The 19,192-nt window shown below is 41.4% G+C and overlaps 2 protein-coding genes across 7 annotated transcripts in view; one reads left to right on the top strand and one right to left on the bottom strand.

The window, feature by feature from the left end:
- Positions 1-305: 305 nt before the first annotated feature.
- Positions 306-19,192, bottom strand: part of METTL9 (methyltransferase 9, His-X-His N1(pi)-histidine) — a 53,664-nt gene continuing 34,777 nt past the window's right edge. For 3 of the 5 annotated variants that reach the window (XM_017850489.1, XM_017850474.1, XM_017850464.1), the window contains one exon: positions 306-2,544. In XM_017850489.1, coding sequence (XP_017705978.1) covers positions 2,339-2,544 — 206 coding nt within the window. In that variant the 3' untranslated portion in view covers positions 306-2,338. The remainder of the gene's footprint in view (positions 2,545-19,192) is intronic. The other 2 variants (XM_017850499.1, XM_017850481.1) reach the window with 1 other exon arrangement.
- Positions 4,580-17,288, top strand: IGSF6 (immunoglobulin superfamily member 6). 2 transcript variants are annotated; one of them, XM_017850507.1, is made up of 6 exons: positions 4,580-5,499; positions 10,425-10,784; positions 13,245-13,351; positions 14,065-14,115; positions 14,508-14,588; positions 16,979-17,288. In XM_017850507.1, exons 1-6 carry the CDS (start codon positions 5,433-5,435, stop codon positions 17,036-17,038), a joined length of 726 nt encoding a protein of 241 aa, XP_017705996.1. In that variant the 5' UTR covers positions 4,580-5,432; the 3' UTR covers positions 17,039-17,288. The 2 variants fall into 2 exon arrangements, 1 of the variants encoding a protein (XP_017705996.1); XR_001881192.1 differs by lacking the exons at positions 14,508-14,588; positions 16,979-17,288 and adding an exon at positions 13,485-13,661 and having other exon boundaries at positions 14,065-14,080.

The raw sequence follows: 19,192 nt of genomic DNA, 5'->3' as shown, positions 1-19,192 counted from the left end.
AGAAGCCAACCATGTAAAAACTGACGACAGGTCACACTGGATGGCAGAAAACACAGTATTGCTTTTAACTACTCTGTACAAGCGATAAATGACTAAGGGCATTGTACCTCCTTTCCTCTCTGAGATCAGTGGTCTGAGCACTTTAGGAGCTTAAAATGCAGGTGCAGGGCGCTAGGAATCACAGGTGTAGCTTGCATTTCAACCTTTAAGGTCAATTGGTTAGCTTGCTTTGACCACAAATAAAGCTCTTCTTAATTTCTCTCGGAGAGTCTTAACTTGATATGAAGCACTTACACGAGGAATGGTGCAGACAAGGCAGCTTTATTGTACTTTGTGGGGAGAAAAACATGATTCCATTTAGGGGGAAAAAAGCCATTGACACTCAGTAAGCAACACTGCCATCTAGTGGAATGGTGACACACCACCAAGAATTTCAAGACCCGATAGGAAATGTGAGTGGATTTGGTTTCAATTTTCACCGTAAAACAGCACTTTTAATAAGCTGGTTTTCAGAGAAACTACTGATTTTTTTTTTTGAGAAACTACTTTTATCTTTAAAATGCATAAATGTATGTGTTTTCTCTGTTTTGGGGGGTGGTTAAGAATGAGTTGTATTTTTCTTATTAGAACATAAAATTCTCACCTTGAAAGTTAGAAAACACTTTGGGGCAACCCGCCTCTTTGAACATCCATCGCTTCTGCTTGACAGTCTAACAGCAACCCCTGATTTTGACAGACAGTTTATAAAGAAGCAAAACTCAGCTGTACAAGAACGACATTAAGTTTTCTCATTTCCTCTTTCTATTTTTACAATCTATAGTGCTAAGTATTTGTACTTCACTTATTTGAATTTCTGGAAAAAAATCATTAGAACACACCAATAACAATTTTGCATAAATCACATAACCCAACTCTTAGTATGACTGCACAGTAACAGTGGAAGATATTGGTGTGAGGATGTGGGAATGCAGTTCTTAATGAATAATAAAGTAAATGTTCAGGTTTTAATTCACCTTTACACCCAGGTGTTGGAGTGACTGTTGATTTGATGACTTCTATGAGTATATAAATGAGAATACTTAATGAAACACCTAGATGAAAAAAGAAATCAACTTATGAGAATAACATATTGTTAATAACCACAATCTCATATCGACATTTCTGTTATTACTGAGATTTCAGATTCTGGGTTAAGTGCTCTGCTCTTTGGAATATCCACGATGGTTATTGATCTTGCTAATGGGTTCCTTATTGCAGCATTTCTGGGTTTATGGTTGGAGGCACTCACGGATTCCAGAATGCATGAGTCTGACACGGTCTTCATCAAACCATATTCTTGGCAAATAATAAACTCCTTTAAGGATTTCAGGAAAGAGCCAAGCTCTGGGAGAGAGGTATACAAGTGTAGAGTAAGAAGTTGAATTAAAACATTTTTAGTTGCATTTTGTCAGTAGACAAAACTGAATGTTTCAATTCTGAGAACCTGAGATTGTCCAGAAAAAAACAAAAGTTCAGGGTGTGGGACATGAGCAATGAAAAGTCAGAACCAGGTTATTTTGCATTTTCACAGCAGCATTAACTGGGGAGTGGAGGTGGTCCCTGAAGTTCTATATCTGAATGAGGCTGGGTTTTGTTTTGTTTTGTTTTTGTTTTTTTACTGCCTCAGTGTTCACTGCAATTTACAATCATCTCCCCTTCCCCCCAGTCTGAAGCCTTCCTTCCCTGCTATTCAAATTATCTGCGTCATTCACATAATGCTACTATTTGGGTACTCCTGAAGCCAAACCAATAAAAAATGCTAGGGGAGCTTTATATTAATTCAAACATGATGCCAAAGTCATCTCCAAAAAAGTTTATTAGCATGATTAAAAACATTTTCTTGAATAATAACAGAAAGAATTTCTAAACATGAAAGAGTATCAGCGGCTATACCTTAAAACCAGTATTTGGAATTGAATGGACAGCTTTATTGCCAGTCTTCAAAAAACAATCCATTGATTGGTTCCATGAAGTCGTGACTATTGCTTTGTCTGGGAATGAGTCCCTACTGTAATTAAGTATAAAAAATATCTTCCATCATAATTGGAGTGTGACCTGCATTGCAGAGTGGCTCTGAGTAAAGAGTTGATAAAATTCACAAAGAGTTGGGTTTTGTCTTTTAAAACATTCCTTTACACACTACAAAGAAATAATTAGTATTTTGGCTTTTTAAATTCCTACATGATATTTAGAATGGCAGTCCCCAAGGGTCCTCCCTTCACATAATTGTGAACACAGACCCTCTTCCAAGGGCACATCCCGGAGGATGTGGACTCTGAAGACTTTGACCTCCACGTGTTTATACTGGTTTGAGAACAAAGACAGCGTCATCCAGAACGTAGTAGTCATTATACATGTCGCCTTCACACAGGTATGGAAGTCTGGTGAAAGCTTCGATAACAAAACCGGCTTTTCTGAAAACTTCAGGCAGACTATTCACTTGTTCTTCCCAGTTCTGTCCCTTGATTTCCAAAATTTCTGATGGTTTCTCCCACTTGCCACCTACTAATACAAACAGAAACATTCAGTTAAATTCTTGAACAAACAAGTGATTTAAAGAGGGAAGCAGGGAGGAGCCATATCCACCAAGGACTTGGTATGTTCCAGGCCTGAGGGCTTCATGAGTTACCTCTTTCATACTTCCCAGGTACTCTTTGAGACAGGTGGGCACAGAGGTAAAGAACAGACTCAGAAGGGCTGAAGAACTTGCCCACGATTGCAAGGTTAATGAGTGTCAGTACGGAAACGTAAGCCCAGTTTTGTCTGGATCCAAGGCCCACACTGTTATCTTCTCTGACAGTTTTGGGTAGTATCTGCCAATAGACTGACTGGGGGGCGTAATGGTTAATGGGTTTAGAAAACTGGTTATTAAATGCTGGAATACTGCAACTGAGAGTAACATGTAATATTTGAAAGACAGTTTTAGACAAATGCAAGAAAATACCACTGGTGTAGTAAACTTAGGCAACTTATTACCCAAAGAGATTAGGTTGAAAATAAAAACAGTTCATGAAGGATTTTAATTTATAAAAACAGATCATCGTGGAGTTTTTCAAGGGAAACTGACTCATTCCTTGCCTTTTCAGAACAATTTTATAAACATTAAGCTCCAGGACCAGAAAGAGGTGGAACAGTAGGATGGATGCACCATCCGGCATTTCTTGGACTAGAGATGAAGTCTCTGTATCAGTCATTTCCCAACTTATGAGCAGAAGATGCCTGGGGGACAAGGGAACTAGGGAAGGTCCTCAAATTCACATACAAACCTGACACTGACTACAGACACACACACAGAGATGATAGTATATTTAACTTTGGGAGTACTTTTTAGGTACTATGGTGATACAAAAACGACATACATCTGTTGAAATGTTAAAACCAGATGGAGGCTAGGCGTGGTGGCTCACGCCTGTAATCCCAGCACTTTGGGAAGCCGAGGCGGGTGGATCACGAGGTCAGGAGATCAAGACCATCCTGGCTAACACGGTGAAACCCCGTTTCTACTAAAAAAAATACAAAAAAAAAAAGCCGGGCGTGGCGGCATCACCTGTAGTCCCAGCTACTTGGGAGGCTGAGGCAGAAGAACGGTGTGAACCTGGGAGGTGGAGCTTACAGTGAGCGGAGATCATGCCACTGCACTGCAGCCTAGGTGACACAGCGAGACTCCATCTCAAAAAAAAAAAAAAAAAAAACCCAGATTGCGAATAACTTTGTCTTTCTGTTAATGAGAAAATATATCATGAGCAGATGCCAAGGGCACAGACATCATATCATGGTGGAGAGATTTTTCAAAATTTTCAGTGGTGCAGATGACGCTCTTCCCATGTCTGGGGAATTGCCTGCTCACAGTCGGAGAGAGGCAAGGCCTGGGAGCCGCTTTTCTGGCCTGCCGTGCAGCTGAGGCACTGGCACGCAGCCTGAGCCAGACACACTTGCCCACACCCTGGAATGGAGAGCCAGTGACCCAGAGCAGTGGGGATGTGAGCTTCTCCTTCTCTGGGGGTGGAGCAATGGCAGTGAGACCAAGGGGCCGGGGCAGTGGTTGAGGGATGCTGATGAAAGGGCTGATGGCACTAGTGTTTGGCAGTGGCAGCAGCATCCTCTTCAGACCTGTTTACAGTGTGATTTGAGGCATTCTTCCTGGCTGTGGATCCCACACAAGATTCACCAGCCCTCCCAGTGACTCTAGGAGCTACCTTCAAATGCTTGCACAAATTTCCTTTTGTTTAAGTCAGCCTGAGTCTGTTTCTGCTGCTTTACAAAGAAGACACTTACTGAATCAGTACTAAGCACTGGGGGAGAGGACACGGAGGACAGAGGGCCCACATATTTGTTTCTCAACACATTAAAAGGAGGTCTTTGGGCCAGGCACAGTGGCTCACACACGTAATCCTAACATTTTGGGAGGCGAAGGCAGGGGGATTGCTTGAGGCCAGGACTAGCCTAGACAACACAGAATCTACAAAAAAATAAAAATTGGCCAGGGGTGTGGTGCACACCTGTAGTCCCAGCTACTCAGGAAGCTGAGGCTGCAATGAGCTGAATCTTGCCACTACACTCCAGCCTGGGTGATAGAGACCCTGTCTCAAAAAAAGGGGAGAAGGCAGGTGTCTTTGGATTCAAAACTGGAGTACAAAAAGTTAGTAATAGACAATTTACTTCTTCACTGCATTAGAATGTGTTGTTTACTAACTTTTCTCTTGTCTCTACACAAAGCCACTTCTCCTTCTGCTGTTTCTTTGTTCCCAGCCATTACTGGCCCAGAGTGGCACCCACAGCAATGAACCACAATCTTGCCACTGCACTCCAGCCTGGATGATAGAGACCCTGTCTCAAAAAAAAGTGGGGAAGGAAGGTGTCTTTGAATTCAAAACTGGAGTACAACTAGTTAATAATAGACAATTTATTTCTTCACTGCACTAGAATGTGTTGTTTACTAACTTTTCTCCTGTCTCTACACTAAGCCACTTCTCCTTCTGCTGTGTCTTTGTTCCCAGCAGTTACTGGCCCAGAGTGGCACCCACAGCAGATACCCTGGACAGTGACTGAACTGTTCTGAAAAATCCAAGTATGAATTATCTGTCAAACAATACTTCTTCCTGGGAATATGTGCTACGTGTAAATCAAAATCTCACCCAAAAACATCTAACACCTATGAGGACTGTAAAATCCATGGAAAAAAAAATGATATGCACATTTCTAAATGTGTTCCAGGCCAAAATCTCAACGTTAAATGGTGAAGCTGAGTTACAAACCATCCTTGCACAATTTCAAAAAGTTCCTGATTATGGTTCCTTCATAAGAGGTTCCTCTCTTCAGCTCTTCCCTTCTGAAAAAAGAAAGCCAACTTTCCTTTCAAATACACACCCCAACCTGCCCCGGCACACACAGAAATGGGAACTGTGAGCAGAAGCAACATCGCACGCCATCTGCAAACCAATCTCATTCTATTTTGTGTCGGTAAGGTTCTTTTTCTTCTCCTCCTTCGTTTTATTTAAATCAATTGCTATTTTTCACCTAATGCATTTATATTTTAAGCTCCTTCAGATTAATTTTTAAATGTATAACATAATAGAAACTGCCTAAGAGGATAAGTTTCCTTTTTCCCCTGAGAAATAGATAATAAAAAAATAGCTGAGAAAAAGTTTCATATTAACCTTGAAAAGTCTCTTTGCTATTATGCTGCTTTGGAGACAATCTGACCAAACAAAAGGCTGAAAATATTCTTAAAATTGTAGGTACATCAACAATTTAATTATCATACAAACTTGATGTGCACATAGAAAGCAATAAACAATTATTTGCTGAATATTTTCAAAGAACAATTTCTATAAAAGTACTTTTCCTTTAAGAAAAAAAACTGCCATGACTCCTTATATAGAGAATAGCCATCCCATAATATATTTGTTTTTAAAATTCTGCCTACCTGTTTTTTTATCTACAAAAGAGAAAGTATTTCCAATGCATCTAATAATCTCAGATTTGCCCACACAATTTGGATTATAGGGCAGGGAAGGGGGAAGAGTTCTTAAAATTAATTTTTTCTCATCTGTGAAGAAATACATCAAAATGTTAATAGGAGTTATTTCAGGCAAAAGGACTATGGGTGACTTTTTGCTTCTACTTTTAATAATCTGTTTTTTGCTAATAAGTATATATTACTTTCATAGACTTTTAATTAGCATTTTAAAGAAGAATTATTGTCTTTTAGAGATATATTCTGAAAGATATGCAGATAAAATGGATGGGATTTGCTCTAAAATAACATGGGAGTGGGGGAGTAGGTGGGAGGAGAAAAGAAACAAGATTGGGTCGAAGCCATGTGATGGCAGGGGGCTGACTGTACTACTTTGCTACTTTGATATGTTACAAATTTGAAATCTAATATCATAAACAAAGCTTTGGGCTGGGCGTGATGGTTCACGCCTGTTTGGGGGCCAAGGTGGGAGGATTGCTTGAGCCTAGGAGTTCAAGACCAGCATGAACAACATAACGAGACCCCCATTTCTACACAATAAAAAAATAGCTGGGCGTGATGGCATGCACCTGCAGCCCCACCTACTTGGGAGGCTGAGGCAGGAGGATCACTTGAGCCCAGGAGTTTGAGGCTACAGGGAGCTGTGATCATGCCACTACACTCCAGCCTGGGCAACATAGCAAGACATTTACTTACTTCTTACTTACTAGATAGAGACACAGCTTTGTTTAAATGTCAAGAATTAGTTCTCTACTTACTTTCAATATGGTTTTTTTGTTTGTTTGTTTTGAGACGGAGCCTCACTCTGTCGCCCAGGCTGGAGTGCAGTGGTGCAATCTTGGCTCACTGTAAGCCTCCCCTCCCAAGGTTCACTGCCATTCTCCTGCCCTCAGCCTCCCCTAGGTAGCGGTACTACAGGCGCTCCCCTGCCACGCCCGGCTATGATTTTTTATATTTTTTAGTAGAGACAGGGCTTCACCATGTTAGCCAGGATGGTCTCTAATCTCCTGACCTTCTGTGATCCGATCACGCTCTCGGCCTCCCAATAGTGTTGGGATTACAGCATGAGCCACCATGTCCAGCCTCAATATGATTTTTTTAAATAATAATAATAATAATCTTTTTATTCCCTCCACAGAGGAAATAAATTTTCAACCTTTTCATTGGATACTGTTTTTAAAAAACAATTCCTAGAATATGAGGCTTCTTAAAAGAAACTGTTCACAGAAGCAGGCTGTGGTGTGACATATCCAAACTTCTCTTTTTTGTTAATAGGTTGCCTAACTGGTCGGGGGAGGGAACCACAGTTTCATCACAAGTCCCCGCTCACATAGGAAATCATTACAATTGGTTTTCTCCCACACTCAGACTAATTGGGAAGAAGGTGGAAATAAGTAGAGATATGAAATTCCAAAGTTACAATTACCTGTTTTTATCCTATATTACTAGTTTTTAAAGAAAACTGTTAAAAGTCAGCTACTCGCCCCCCACCCCAATGTTTTTTTTTTTTTGAGACAAGAGTCTCACTCTTTCAGCCAGGCTGGAGTGCAGTGGCACAATCTCGGCTCACTGCAACCTCTTGACTCCCACATTCAAGCGATTCTTCTGCTTCAGCCTCCCAAGTAGCTGGGATTACAGGCATCCACCATCACACCTGGCTAATTTTTTGTATTTTTAGTAAAGACAGGGTTTTACCGTGTTGGCCAGGCTAGTCTCGAACTCCTGACCTCAGGTGATGTGCCCACCTCAGCATCCCAAAGCGCTAAGATTATAGGCGTAAGCCACCACGCCCAGCCTCTATTCCTTTTATAGAGACAGGGTCTCACAATGTTGCCCAGGCTGGAGTGCAGTGGTGCCATCACAGCTCACTGCAGCCTGAAATTCCTGGGCTCAATCAGCCTCCCATCACAGCCTCCTGAGTAGCGGTGACTAATGGCCACACACGCCTGACTCTTTAGCTTCCCTTTTAGAAACACTACCTGATTTAGAAGGCTGAGGCGAGTGGATTGCTTGAGCCCAGGAGTTTAAGACCAGGCTGGCCAACATCGCAAAACCCTGTCTCTACCAAAAATAAAAAAATTATCCAGGCGTGGTGGTGCACACCTATAGTCTCAGCTACTCCAGAGGCTGCGGTGAGAGGACTGCTTGAGCCCAGGAGACAAAGGCTACAGTAAGCCAAGATCACACCACTGCATTCCAGTTTGGGCGACAACAGTGGGATCTTATCTCAAAATAAAATGTGTAAATAATGGAATCGTCCGCTTTTAAAATAATTTTATAAATAAAATAAAACATCTGAAAATGACTTGAGACTGAGACAGTGATTAACCTTGCTAAGTTTTGGCAGACCCAATTCCATTTTAAATTTCCACTCAGAATATACTATAAAACGTTTCACTATACTTGTAAGGTGCTTGAGTCTGGGCAGGAGACATGAGGTTGTATTTATCAGACTTGAGAGGGGATCCAATCCCCTTGGCTGGAGATGGAGCTGAGCTGGGCCTCCCGCAGACATGAGGCTCTGAGAAGCTTGCAGGCCTCCTCCAGATGACTGCACTCTCTTGTCTGGTTTGCATTTATCAGGTCACCACAGAGCTCCCAGCTCATCTCACATCGCACAAATACTAAAATATAATATGATGAGAAAAGAGCCAGGCGCAGTGGCTCACACTTGTAATCCCAGCACTTTGGAAGGCCGAGGCAAGTGGGTCGCTTGAGTTTAGAGGTTCAAGACCAGCCTGGGCAACAAGGCGAGACCCGTCTCTACAAAAAATACAAAAATTAGCTGGGCACAGTGCTGCATGCCTGTAGTCCCAGCTACTTTTGAGAAGCTAAGGCAGGAGGTCAGGGTTGCAGTGAGCCATGATTGCACCACTGCACTCCAGCCTGGGAGACAGAGACTCTGTCTAAAAACAATAACAAAAACAAAAACACATGGTGAGAAGAGACTCACATCACAAACGCCATGATTCTAACTTTAATTCCTCTGCTGTTATGAATGGGGATCCATAAGAGAAACGGTAAGAGAAAAAAAGCACCTGTCTAAAAATTAAGCATCAGACCACTTGGATGACTTTTCAATTTCATTTACAGTAGCAAAGGACAAACTCACACAAATAGGACCATCTGGGAACATATGACCAGGCAGCAGTCAGACCAAAAACTTGACAAATTCCAATTTGTCTCAACCAACACTATTTTACCTATGGCCTCCTCTGCCGCAAGAAGGGTTTAGGGTGGGTCTTTCCATTTGTGCACTCCAGTGGCTTTCCAGCTTCACGTGCCTGGGATATGACGGCCAAGGTGGGGGACTCAATCCTCATAACTTGGAAGAGCACCGCATGGTGGACAGTGCACTGGACTGGGTGACTCATCCCAGCTCTGTGAACACCTCGTGGATAGACATCCACAACCATCTCTCAAACAGGCATCTGACACTGTGGAAATAGTAGCAGTGGCGGCTGCAGCAGCAATCGCTCCCTTGTATTTAATACTTACTATAGCTTAGGCAGGTAAACACTTCCTAGGCATCATCTTGAATGTCACACGAACTGCATGAGGTCAACAATACTATCCTCATTTGCTAATGAGGAAACTGAGATACTGAGATTATAATGCTGGGAACAGGCAGAGCTAGGATCTGAACTCAGGTCTGTGCTCTTTATCATAATACTGTTAATTAAATAAGATAAATGCTACAAGGGCCTACAACGCAGCACACACGCCAGGAAGAAACCAAATCTGCTTAGCCATGGCCTGGCGAGCTCACCTGGTCCCTGCTCAGTAATCAAAGGCATGGTAGGCTAAGCCAGGGCTGCATTTCCACAGGTGTACATCTTGCCTTTTATCATGTTTCCCAAAGGGACACGGGGCTCACAAAGGAACAATTGTGAATGGCCATGAATTCCTGGCGATCTCAACTCCCACAAGGCACAAACATCGCTGCTGTTCATGGGCTCCATCAGCGGCAGCAGCGTTTGTCTGGGGACACAGGTTACCGCACTGAGCACAGCACTCTGGGGAGGCCAGGGTGTGGACAAGAAGGTGGGCTGGGAGATTAAGTGACTGGATCGAAGGAAAGCTTGTAAGGAGCAAGAGTCACAAACAGATCCCAAACTTCTGACTCCAATACAGTGCCACCTCTGTGCAGGGCTCTATTCCCCTGAAGCCTCTCTAGGGCTGGCCTCAAGTCAACAGACATCATGTGACCCAGCAGGTCAAGGTCAAAAAGCAGGAGTTGGGACAAGTGTGGACCACTGGTGTCTGTTTTTAGTCTTATTTATATTGGGATTAAGGTAAGAAAAATAACAGAATGGCTGGGTTTCCTACCTCAAAAATATAAGTAAAATAAGAGCGCAGACAGTGAGGTGACAGGCCCATTAACCCACTCATCTGCTTCCTCCCTCAGGTGCTGTGGGCACCTGTACTGTCTCTGTCACACAACCATGGTACCTAGAAGTGGACTACACTCACGAGGCCGTCACCATAAAGTGTACCTTCTCCGCAACCGGATGCCCTTCTGAGCAACCAACATGCCTGTGGTTTCGCTACGGCGCTCAACAGCCTGAGAACCTGTGCTTGGATGGGTGCAAAAGTGAGGCAGACAAGTTCACAGTGAGGGAAGCCTTCATAGAAAACCAAGTTTCCCTCACTGTAAACAGAGTGACTGCAAACGACAGTGCAATTTACATCTGTGGAATAGCATTCCCCAGTGTGCGGGAAGCAAGAGCTAAGCAGACGGGAGGAGGGACCACACTGGTGGTAAGAGGTCAGTCAGCGAGCCTTTATTTCAGTGCATCACTGCATCTTGTTCAGGCCTGTAAAACCATTACCTCACTCACATGCAGAAATCAGGAGATAAATTTGCTATGTTAATACCCTAGCCAGTGAAGGGTGTGATCTGAGTACAAGTCACCATGAGGTTTGGACTAAAGAACTACTCCAACTGGCTGGGCGTGGTGGTTCACACCTGTAATCCCAGCACTTTGGGAGGCTGAGGCAGGCAAAATCACTTGAGGTCAGGAGTTCAAGACCAGCCTGGTCAACGTGGTAAAACCCCATCTCTACTCAAAATACAAAAATTAGCTGAGTGTGGTGGCATGCACCTATAGTCCTAGCTACTGGGGAGGCTGAGGCAGGAGAATCGCTTGTAACCCAGGAGGCGAAGGCTGTAGTGAGCCGAGATCATACTACTGCACTCCAGCCTGGGCGACAGAGCAAGACTCTGTCTCAGAAAAACAAAACCAAAGAACTACTCCAATCTATCTCGAACATCCACTAACACAAAGTCAGTGATTTGCTGGGTGCTCTATTCTCTCTCCATAGTGGCAGCTAACCAGCCATGTTCATCCCTTTTGTATATCACAGTGATTTAGTGTAAAGTACCATGTCCAAAGGCAAGCTTGTGGTGAGTAACTATCAGCTTTCTCAGCAACTAGTCTGGTAATGCACCACCTAAAACAAAGCACTAGAGAAGTGTAGAAGATCAATAAATTGGACCCAGAGAAACTATGCAACATGGAAGATAATCACAGATTGGGAGGGAAGCTACTAAGGGATCCCTGACCCTTCCCATTCCGCCTGGTCATCAGTGAACGGAAAATGATGATTCTCACTTCCTGAGATTTCATAAAACCCGTGACAATTCCTCACCCGAGCAAGGACATCAAACATAGCTAAATCCTATCAGTAATTTCACCAAGTCATTCCCCTGAGTAGACTGAGATTAAGAAATTTCCAAGAAAAAAAAAAAGAGAGAGAATTTCAGAGAAAAAGCTTTACATGATTCTGAAAGAAAAAAGAGAACAGCAGCAACTCCTCACCTTGTTGGGGTCTCTTCCCTTAGGAAGGACCCTGGTACGATGAGCCCTGAGATTGTTAAAACATGAACTCAAAATCGACCAGCCCTTTGATTTCAAAATAGGACTCTGAGGAAGGGAGATCATCCAGTATTACAATCCCTGCTTTTAAACTACTAGGGTTCTAACGGGCTTTTGATATTCAAATGTCATTTAACCTTAGTTTATTCTCATCTGTCAGCTACATTATAAACAAGTTAAGGCACATAGAGCATTTTTAATAGTTGACCTCGTGATCCACCTGCCTCGGCCTCCCAAAGTGCTGGGATTACAGACTTGAGCCACTGCGCCCGGCCGATTTTTTTTTTTTTTTTAAGACAAGAGTCTTGCTCTGTCGCCCAGGTTGGACTGCAGTGGCATGATCTCAGCTCACTGCAACCAACCTCCACCTTCCAGGTTCAAGTGATTCTCCTGCCTCAACCTCCTGAGTAGCTGGGATTACAGGCATGTGCCACCACGCCCAGCTAATTTTGTATTTTTGTAGAGATGGGGTTTCACCACGTTGGCCAGGCTGGTCTCAAACTCCTGACCTCAAGTGATCTGCCCGCCTCGGCCTCCCAAAGTGCTGGGATTACAGGCGTGAGCAATCACGCCCAGCCTCTTCTATGGGATATTTAGTTGGAAAGTACAGGCTATTCCGACATTAAGTACAAACCTAATTGTATTTTGTACTCCAAATAGTCAGGTAATTGGAGACATGGCATGTTACTTAATCCCCTACCCAGAGCACAAGACAATTTCTGCAAGGACAGAGAAATTCCGAATGTGAAAATGGATTCAATAACTCTATTTCCAGAATTTTATCATAAACAAAAGAAGAGCACATTCGGCAAAAGTGCCTGTCTTTCGAGCACGCAGTGAGCACTGCGCTCCTCAATGTATGGCCTTCCCAGGTTCTTTCACAGATGGACCCTTCAGCTATGTGTACCAGTTCCAAGGTTATAAATATCATCCTTAACAAATACATGTGAAAATATCTTAACCACATAGGCAGGCTCTTGATGATGCTGGTAAACCATTTCTACCAAAAGAGATTTTAGATGCCCTTGAACAAACTGTCTGGAAATGTTTATCTAACTTTGAATAATCCTTTATCTAAAAAGTGATGCTCAGCAATATGACAAATGGTTGGCTGAATTTTTTTAATTTTTAAAAACAGTAACATTTTGGTTTACCATATTTAAAGAACTGATGAACTGGCATTAACTATCACATACTTGAGTACCTTTTGAGGTCTAGTTTATGAATAGGCAAGCAGAGTAAGTTCACGTTTCACCTCTAACATGCTGTGTCAAGGATACTTTATACTAATGTATTTGAAAAAACAGGCTTTAATAGTGACTGTGTTTCTTTCTGTTTTTGTAATTAAGAAATTAAGCTGCTCAGCAAGGAACTGTGGAGCTTCCTGACAGCTCTTGTATCACTGCTCTCTGTCTATGTGACTGGTGTATGCGTGGCCTTCATACTCCTCTCCAAAGTAAGTCAAATCTTCTTGCATGCAATGTCCCTGTATCCTTGAATATTATCAAAAGAAAAATAATTTCCATCTCTCCACAAGTTACGGGCCTCAGCAAGAGCTCCCTAATTAATATTTTCCTGTGTATCTGCAGGGAACACCACCTGCAGAAAACACCACCTGCAGAAGAGGTCTTTCGAAGAAGGCATCATACCTTCTCATCACTGAAATTATTAGCCAGAGGACACAATTTGCAGTGTTTTCTCTTTAAAGCCCAGTAACATGGGATTAAGAAGAGAGCCATCCACTATGCTATCTTTCTGCTGTAGGGGTGAGGTGTGGGCAGGTGGGGGGGTAACATATTACTGTTATCTACGAAAGCTTTAAGAAGAGCCTTTAAGAACAAAAATGGGTTGATGAAGAGACTAAAAGCCGCCTTAAAATCTTCAAAAAGGGCTAAAGTTATTGAGAAAGAAAACCTTTTGGCTATGCGTATAAGAAGGGAGATATATACCATTACGTTAGGATTACTATAAATCCTACAACCAACATCAGTTTGTTCAATTAGTTTTTAATGGCATAAAAGTATCTCGGAAATGATGTAAAAATTATTTACTCTTATTGTATATCACTTAAATATTAAGTTAGTTTAATCTTATTAGGGCATGTGATATCTGCCACCATTGTTATGAGTACATAAAATGTTTCACAGACTTTCCTTCTCTTCTTGGCAGTCAAAATCCAAACCTCTAAGAAACAAAGAAATAAAAGAAGACTCACAGCAGGTACAGACCAACACTTGCAAAATATTTTTTAAATTGTGGCTGGTTGTAACTATTTCAAAACTGAAATATTTTAGTTTTAAATATTTAAATGTTAAGTTTAAATAGAGTATCAAGGTAATTTTCAACCATAGATACTGTTTCCTATTGTTGAGAAACTCAATGACAAAATAATCTCAAGGGGTAAACTGTGACTTAAATTGGACAGTTCTCAACCATAAATTCCATTTAAAGTTCTCAAATACAAAAGAGTTAACGGTAGGCACAGATGTGTTGGGGAGGCAGTAGTTTTGAGACCCGTGGCAATAAAGCAAGAAAAGTTCTGATGATGTGTAGTTATCATCGCTTATATTCCCAAAGGAGAGATTTTTTTTTTTTCTCGTTTGTCTTTATAGAAGAAGAGTGTTCGGCGTATTTTTCAGGAAATTGCTCAAGAACTATACCATAAGAGACATGTGGAAACAAACCAGCGATCTGTAAGTGTAAAATGTCAAAAAAAAAAAAAAAGTAAATACAGATATAAAGCATGTTTGAAAAAACTAAGCTGCCAAGGAGCTGTCAATAACCATGTTTTCCTTCAGAAGAGTCTGAAAGAGAACTTCCTTTTTTTTTTTTTTTTTTTGAGACGGAGTCTTGCTCTGTTGCCCAGGCTGGAGTGCAGTGGCTGCCTCCCGGTTTACGCCATTGTCCTGCCTCAGCCTCCTGAGTAGCTGGGACTACAGGCGCCCGCCACCTCGCCCGGCTAGTTTTTTTGTATTTTTTTAGTAGAGACGGGGTTTCACCATGTTAGCCAGGATGGTCTCGATCTCCTGACCTTGTGATCTGCCCGTCTCGACCTCCCAATGAAAGAGAACTTTAACATGAAATGCATTTTTATATAGAACCTGTTTTAAATACATAACAAAAGACATCTGATACAATATTAAATAGCCCCAGGCTGGCTTCTTAGTGACATGGAAACTTTCAGAAACACATTGGACACCAGCAATGTTCTCAATACAGACAATGATGCTTTAAAAGGATAGATTAAAAGCTACTCTGTACAGTATCCTGCATGCAGTGGTGGGCATTCAGTAGATACTGCAAACGTCTGTGGGTCAAATTATGAAAAAAATTACTTGTTACTTATAAAGTGAAAATAAATTTACATTAGAAAAGATGCAGCTAATGATACTAAAAAATGAGTATTTCTCCAGTGTCTGGAGTTGAACTGAAAAGAAGAATATATCTATACCTATAACACATCCTAAAAGTATTTCTTTCCTTTTTTTTTTTTTTTTCTTTCTGAGACAGAATCTCACTCTGTCGCCCAGGCTGAAGTGCAGTGGCGCAATCTTAGCTCACTACAAGCTCCGCCTCCCAGGTTCATGCCATTCCCCTGCCTCAGCCTCCCAAGTGAGTAGTTGGGACTGCAGGCGCCCGCCACTACGCCTGGCTAATTTTTTGTATTTTTTAGTAGAGACAGGGTTTCACCGTGTTAGCCAGGATGGTCTCGATATTCTGACCTCATGATCTGCCCACCTAGGCCTCCCAAAGTGCTGGGATTACAGGCGTGAGCCACCGCGCCCGGCCGAAAGTATCTCTTTAAAGTCTTATATACAGGTTCTACAAACGAAATGTTATCTTAATTCCAGTGGAACAGATACTTTGTTTCCATGATGCATGATGAAATAGCTCAAATAAGCTAAAATGTATACAAAATAAGGTTAATTTATTTTATTTATTATTATTATTTTTTTGAGACGGAGTCTAGCTCTGTCTCCCAGGCTGGAGTGCAGTGGCGCCATCTCTGCTCACTGTAAGCTCTGCCTCCCAGGTTCATGCCATTCCCCTGCCTCAGCCTCCCAAGTGAGTAGTTGGGACTGCAGGCGCCCGCCACTACGCCTGGCTAATTTTTTGTATTTTTTAGTAGAGACAGGGTTTCACCGTGTTAGCCAGGATGGTCTCAATATTCTGACCTCATGATCCGCCCACCTAGGCCTCCCAAAGCGCTGGGATTACAGGCGTGAACCACCGCGCCCGGCCTATTTTTATTTTATTTTTTAAAATTTATGGAATGCTTCACAAATTTACACGTCATCTTTGTGTGAGGGCCATGCTAATCGTCTCTGTATCATTCCAATTTTAGTGTATGTGCTGCCAAAGCGAGCACAAAATAAGCTGAACTGATACACTAGTAAAGATATTTTCCTCTTAAACAGCAGCCAAGAGGGCAAATGCATCAGATTGAAATAAGGTGACTTTTTTAAAGTCCAACTTTTACTTTAATTTTTTCTTTTTAAAAAATATGGAATGCTTCACAAATTTGTGTGTCACCCTTGCCCAGGGGCCATGCTAATCTTCTCTGTATTGTTCCAATTTTAGTGTATGTGCTGCCAAAGCAAGCACTAAAAATCTAACTTTTACAAAGGATTTCTGCCAAGGAAAGAATATCGTCTTAAGTAGTCGTTTCATCCTCCAGTGTATATATGAATACATAAAGATGATAGGTGGTCTAATGACTAAGATGCCATGCTGAGTAATTATAAATCATTTTTCTTTCTGAGGCTGGGACATGTTTTCAACGACAAGGCCAAGGTATGTGGCCTGAAAGCAGTCTTAGAAGTGAGAATTGTAAAGCTCCCAGCCAGGATGTTGACAATAGCATCCAAACAAAACAAAACAAAACAAAAAAAACAAGGATTTTTCAGTTCCCACATCCTACTCTAAATACGGATGGGGAAATGGTAACCTGGCCTTTAAGATTACTGTATGGGCACTGAGGACCCAGAATCCAAGATGGTCCAATGGTTTGCATGTTCCTTGGCAGGTGGCTTCATTGGTTACATAACCTTAAACATGGCTTTCAATTTATTTATTATTGCAGGAGAAAGACAACACCACTTATGAAAACAGAAGAGGACTTTCCAACTATGAAAGACCATAGAAACGTTTTAATTTTCAATTAAGTCACTCAAAATCCAACTCCAGGAACCATGGCAGTGTTAATGAACATATATCATCAGGTCTTAAAAAAAATAAAGGTAAACAGAAAAGACAACTGGCTACAAAGAAGGATGCCAGAATGTAAGGAAACTATAACTAACAGTCATTATCAAAATACCAAAACCCAACAAAATACAACTGAAAAATACCTTCCAAATTTGCCAAGAAAAAAAAATTCTATTTTAAACATGTATCCTGAGTTTGCTTTATTCAACATGAGATGTGTGATGACTGCCATCCTGAAAATCTGAAGCCAAACTATATGCCTCAGTCTTGAGTGGAAGAATCACCTTTATGGTTTGTGGAAATCTTGGGACAATCAAAATAAGCTGAGAGGGAGCAACGTGACAAAATTTGAGTTAGAGACATTCATTTTGAAAAGCACCTTAATGAAAGTTATTCCCTCTGATGTTGTAATGGGGCAATGGGGTAACGCACATTTGCCTGCCAGGGTATGGAACATCATGCTACCAGCAAAAGGAGAATAGAATAGTGGCTACAGTAAGACCATAAAAGCCAAAATACAGAAAATCCAAAGCTGAAGGTTAAATAGAGGAAACTTCAGAACAAATAAGCCACAACTGACTCTAGATGTCAGTGTTGTGCCAAATAACAGCAACAGGGACGATGTGGGCAACACATCTACTTTACAAGCATGTTTGTAATACTGATTTTTTTTTTTTTTTTTTTTTTTTTTTTTTGAGACAGAGTCTCGTTCTGTTGCCCAGGCTGGAGTGCAGTGGTGCGATCCAGCTCACTACAACCTCCACCTCCCAGGTTCATGCCATTCTTCTGCCTGTTTCCCAAGTAGCTGGGATTACAGGTGCACGCCACCATGCCCAGCTAATTTTTTCTTTTTTTTTTTTTGTATTTTTAGTAGAGATGGGGTTTTGCCACGTTGGCCTGGCTGGTCTCAAACTCCTGACCTCAAATGATCTGCCCGCCTTGGCCTCCCAAAGTGCTGGGATTACAGGTGTGAGCCACCGTGCCCAGCCTATAATACTGATTTTTAACCAATTTGGAGGGAAATGTCAGATAGGATTCATGGTACAGCAAGGATATTTATGGAATTCATTACCACTTCACTAAGAAAACATGACATAAATTGTCCTTTGAAAGCTACTTTGGTATAAAAAAATCTAAAGTGCCCGTAAGTATGCATTCATTATTAGACACAAATTACAACCTTACAACCTACTATGTTTATTTCATTAAAGTGTTTCTTTTAAACTGGTATTGCCTAAGGTGTATCCTTTATAAAACTTAGAATTTTAAAATACTTTAAGATTCCTTTGAAAGTGTTTTTGCATTGATGGTTTAAATCAGTGTTATCAAACTTTCCTGATCGTATGTGCCCAGAAAAATGGGCAGGGGAAAGGAGGCAGCATGGAACCTCATTTTTTTATGTGTATCTGTGTATATATGTGAGTGCACACGTGTATATGTGTGGGGTTACATGTGTTTTGTATACAGTATATGCGTGAATATGTACGTTTGTACCTTATACACAAAAATAGAAATTAAACAATGGCATAAGCAGCAATATAAAAAATGCTAATATTTTCCTGCCATATTCCAAAATAAACTGTCTTGTGTACTCTGCAGTGTATACTTCCCCACTCTGAGACCACTAGCTCAGGTAAAGTAATAAGCTTCTAAGCCAGACTGCAAAAAAGGGCAAGCACTAATACCATCAAAATGAACAGAAGTGTTGGATTCAATCATTTACTTTTAATTTCTGGGAGGCATTACATTTTGGTACTGAATTTCAGGGCTGAAAATACACTGTTCATTGTGTAACTAACCAGGAGACAAAATCCCTAAGATAAACTAGTATTTGACTCACAATATGCCTTTCCCATGTAAGCAAGAACCATGTTTCAAAGATTGATTTTGAAGCTGAAATATGGAATATACTTTTGCAAAGAGTTCCATTCCTCTAGGTCATATGTAAGAATATCTGGTATATACACAGTATTCATTCATTTATTCATCTATCCCACCAACAGTATTTATTTTCAAACTTCAAAACAAGTTTTATTTGGGAAGAGCTCCTCATTTTGTTAAAGCTACAAGCGGCCGGGCGCGTGGCTCA

Source organism: Rhinopithecus bieti, unplaced genomic scaffold (assembly GCF_001698545.2).
Source record: "Rhinopithecus bieti isolate Rb0 unplaced genomic scaffold, ASM169854v2 scaffold_1918, whole genome shotgun sequence".
Lineage (NCBI taxonomy): Eukaryota > Metazoa > Chordata > Mammalia > Primates > Cercopithecidae > Rhinopithecus > Rhinopithecus bieti.
This window is presented reverse-complemented; position numbering and strand designations above follow the sequence as displayed.

What these genes read in the sequence shown, in the direction of transcription:
- IGSF6 (XM_017850507.1), top strand. Translation starts at nt 5,433, where the DNA reads ATGGGAACTGTGAGCAGAAGCAACATCGCACGCCATCTGCAAACCAAT. An exon ending in GACCACACTGGTGGTAAGAG is followed by an intron (nt 10,785 to 13,244) that starts GTCAGTCAGCGA and finishes TTTGTAATTAAG; the next exon opens with AAATTAAGCTGCTCAGCAAG. An exon ending in CCTTCATACTCCTCTCCAAA is followed by an intron (nt 13,352 to 14,064) that starts GTAAGTCAAATC and finishes TCTTCTTGGCAG; the next exon opens with TCAAAATCCAAACCTCTAAG.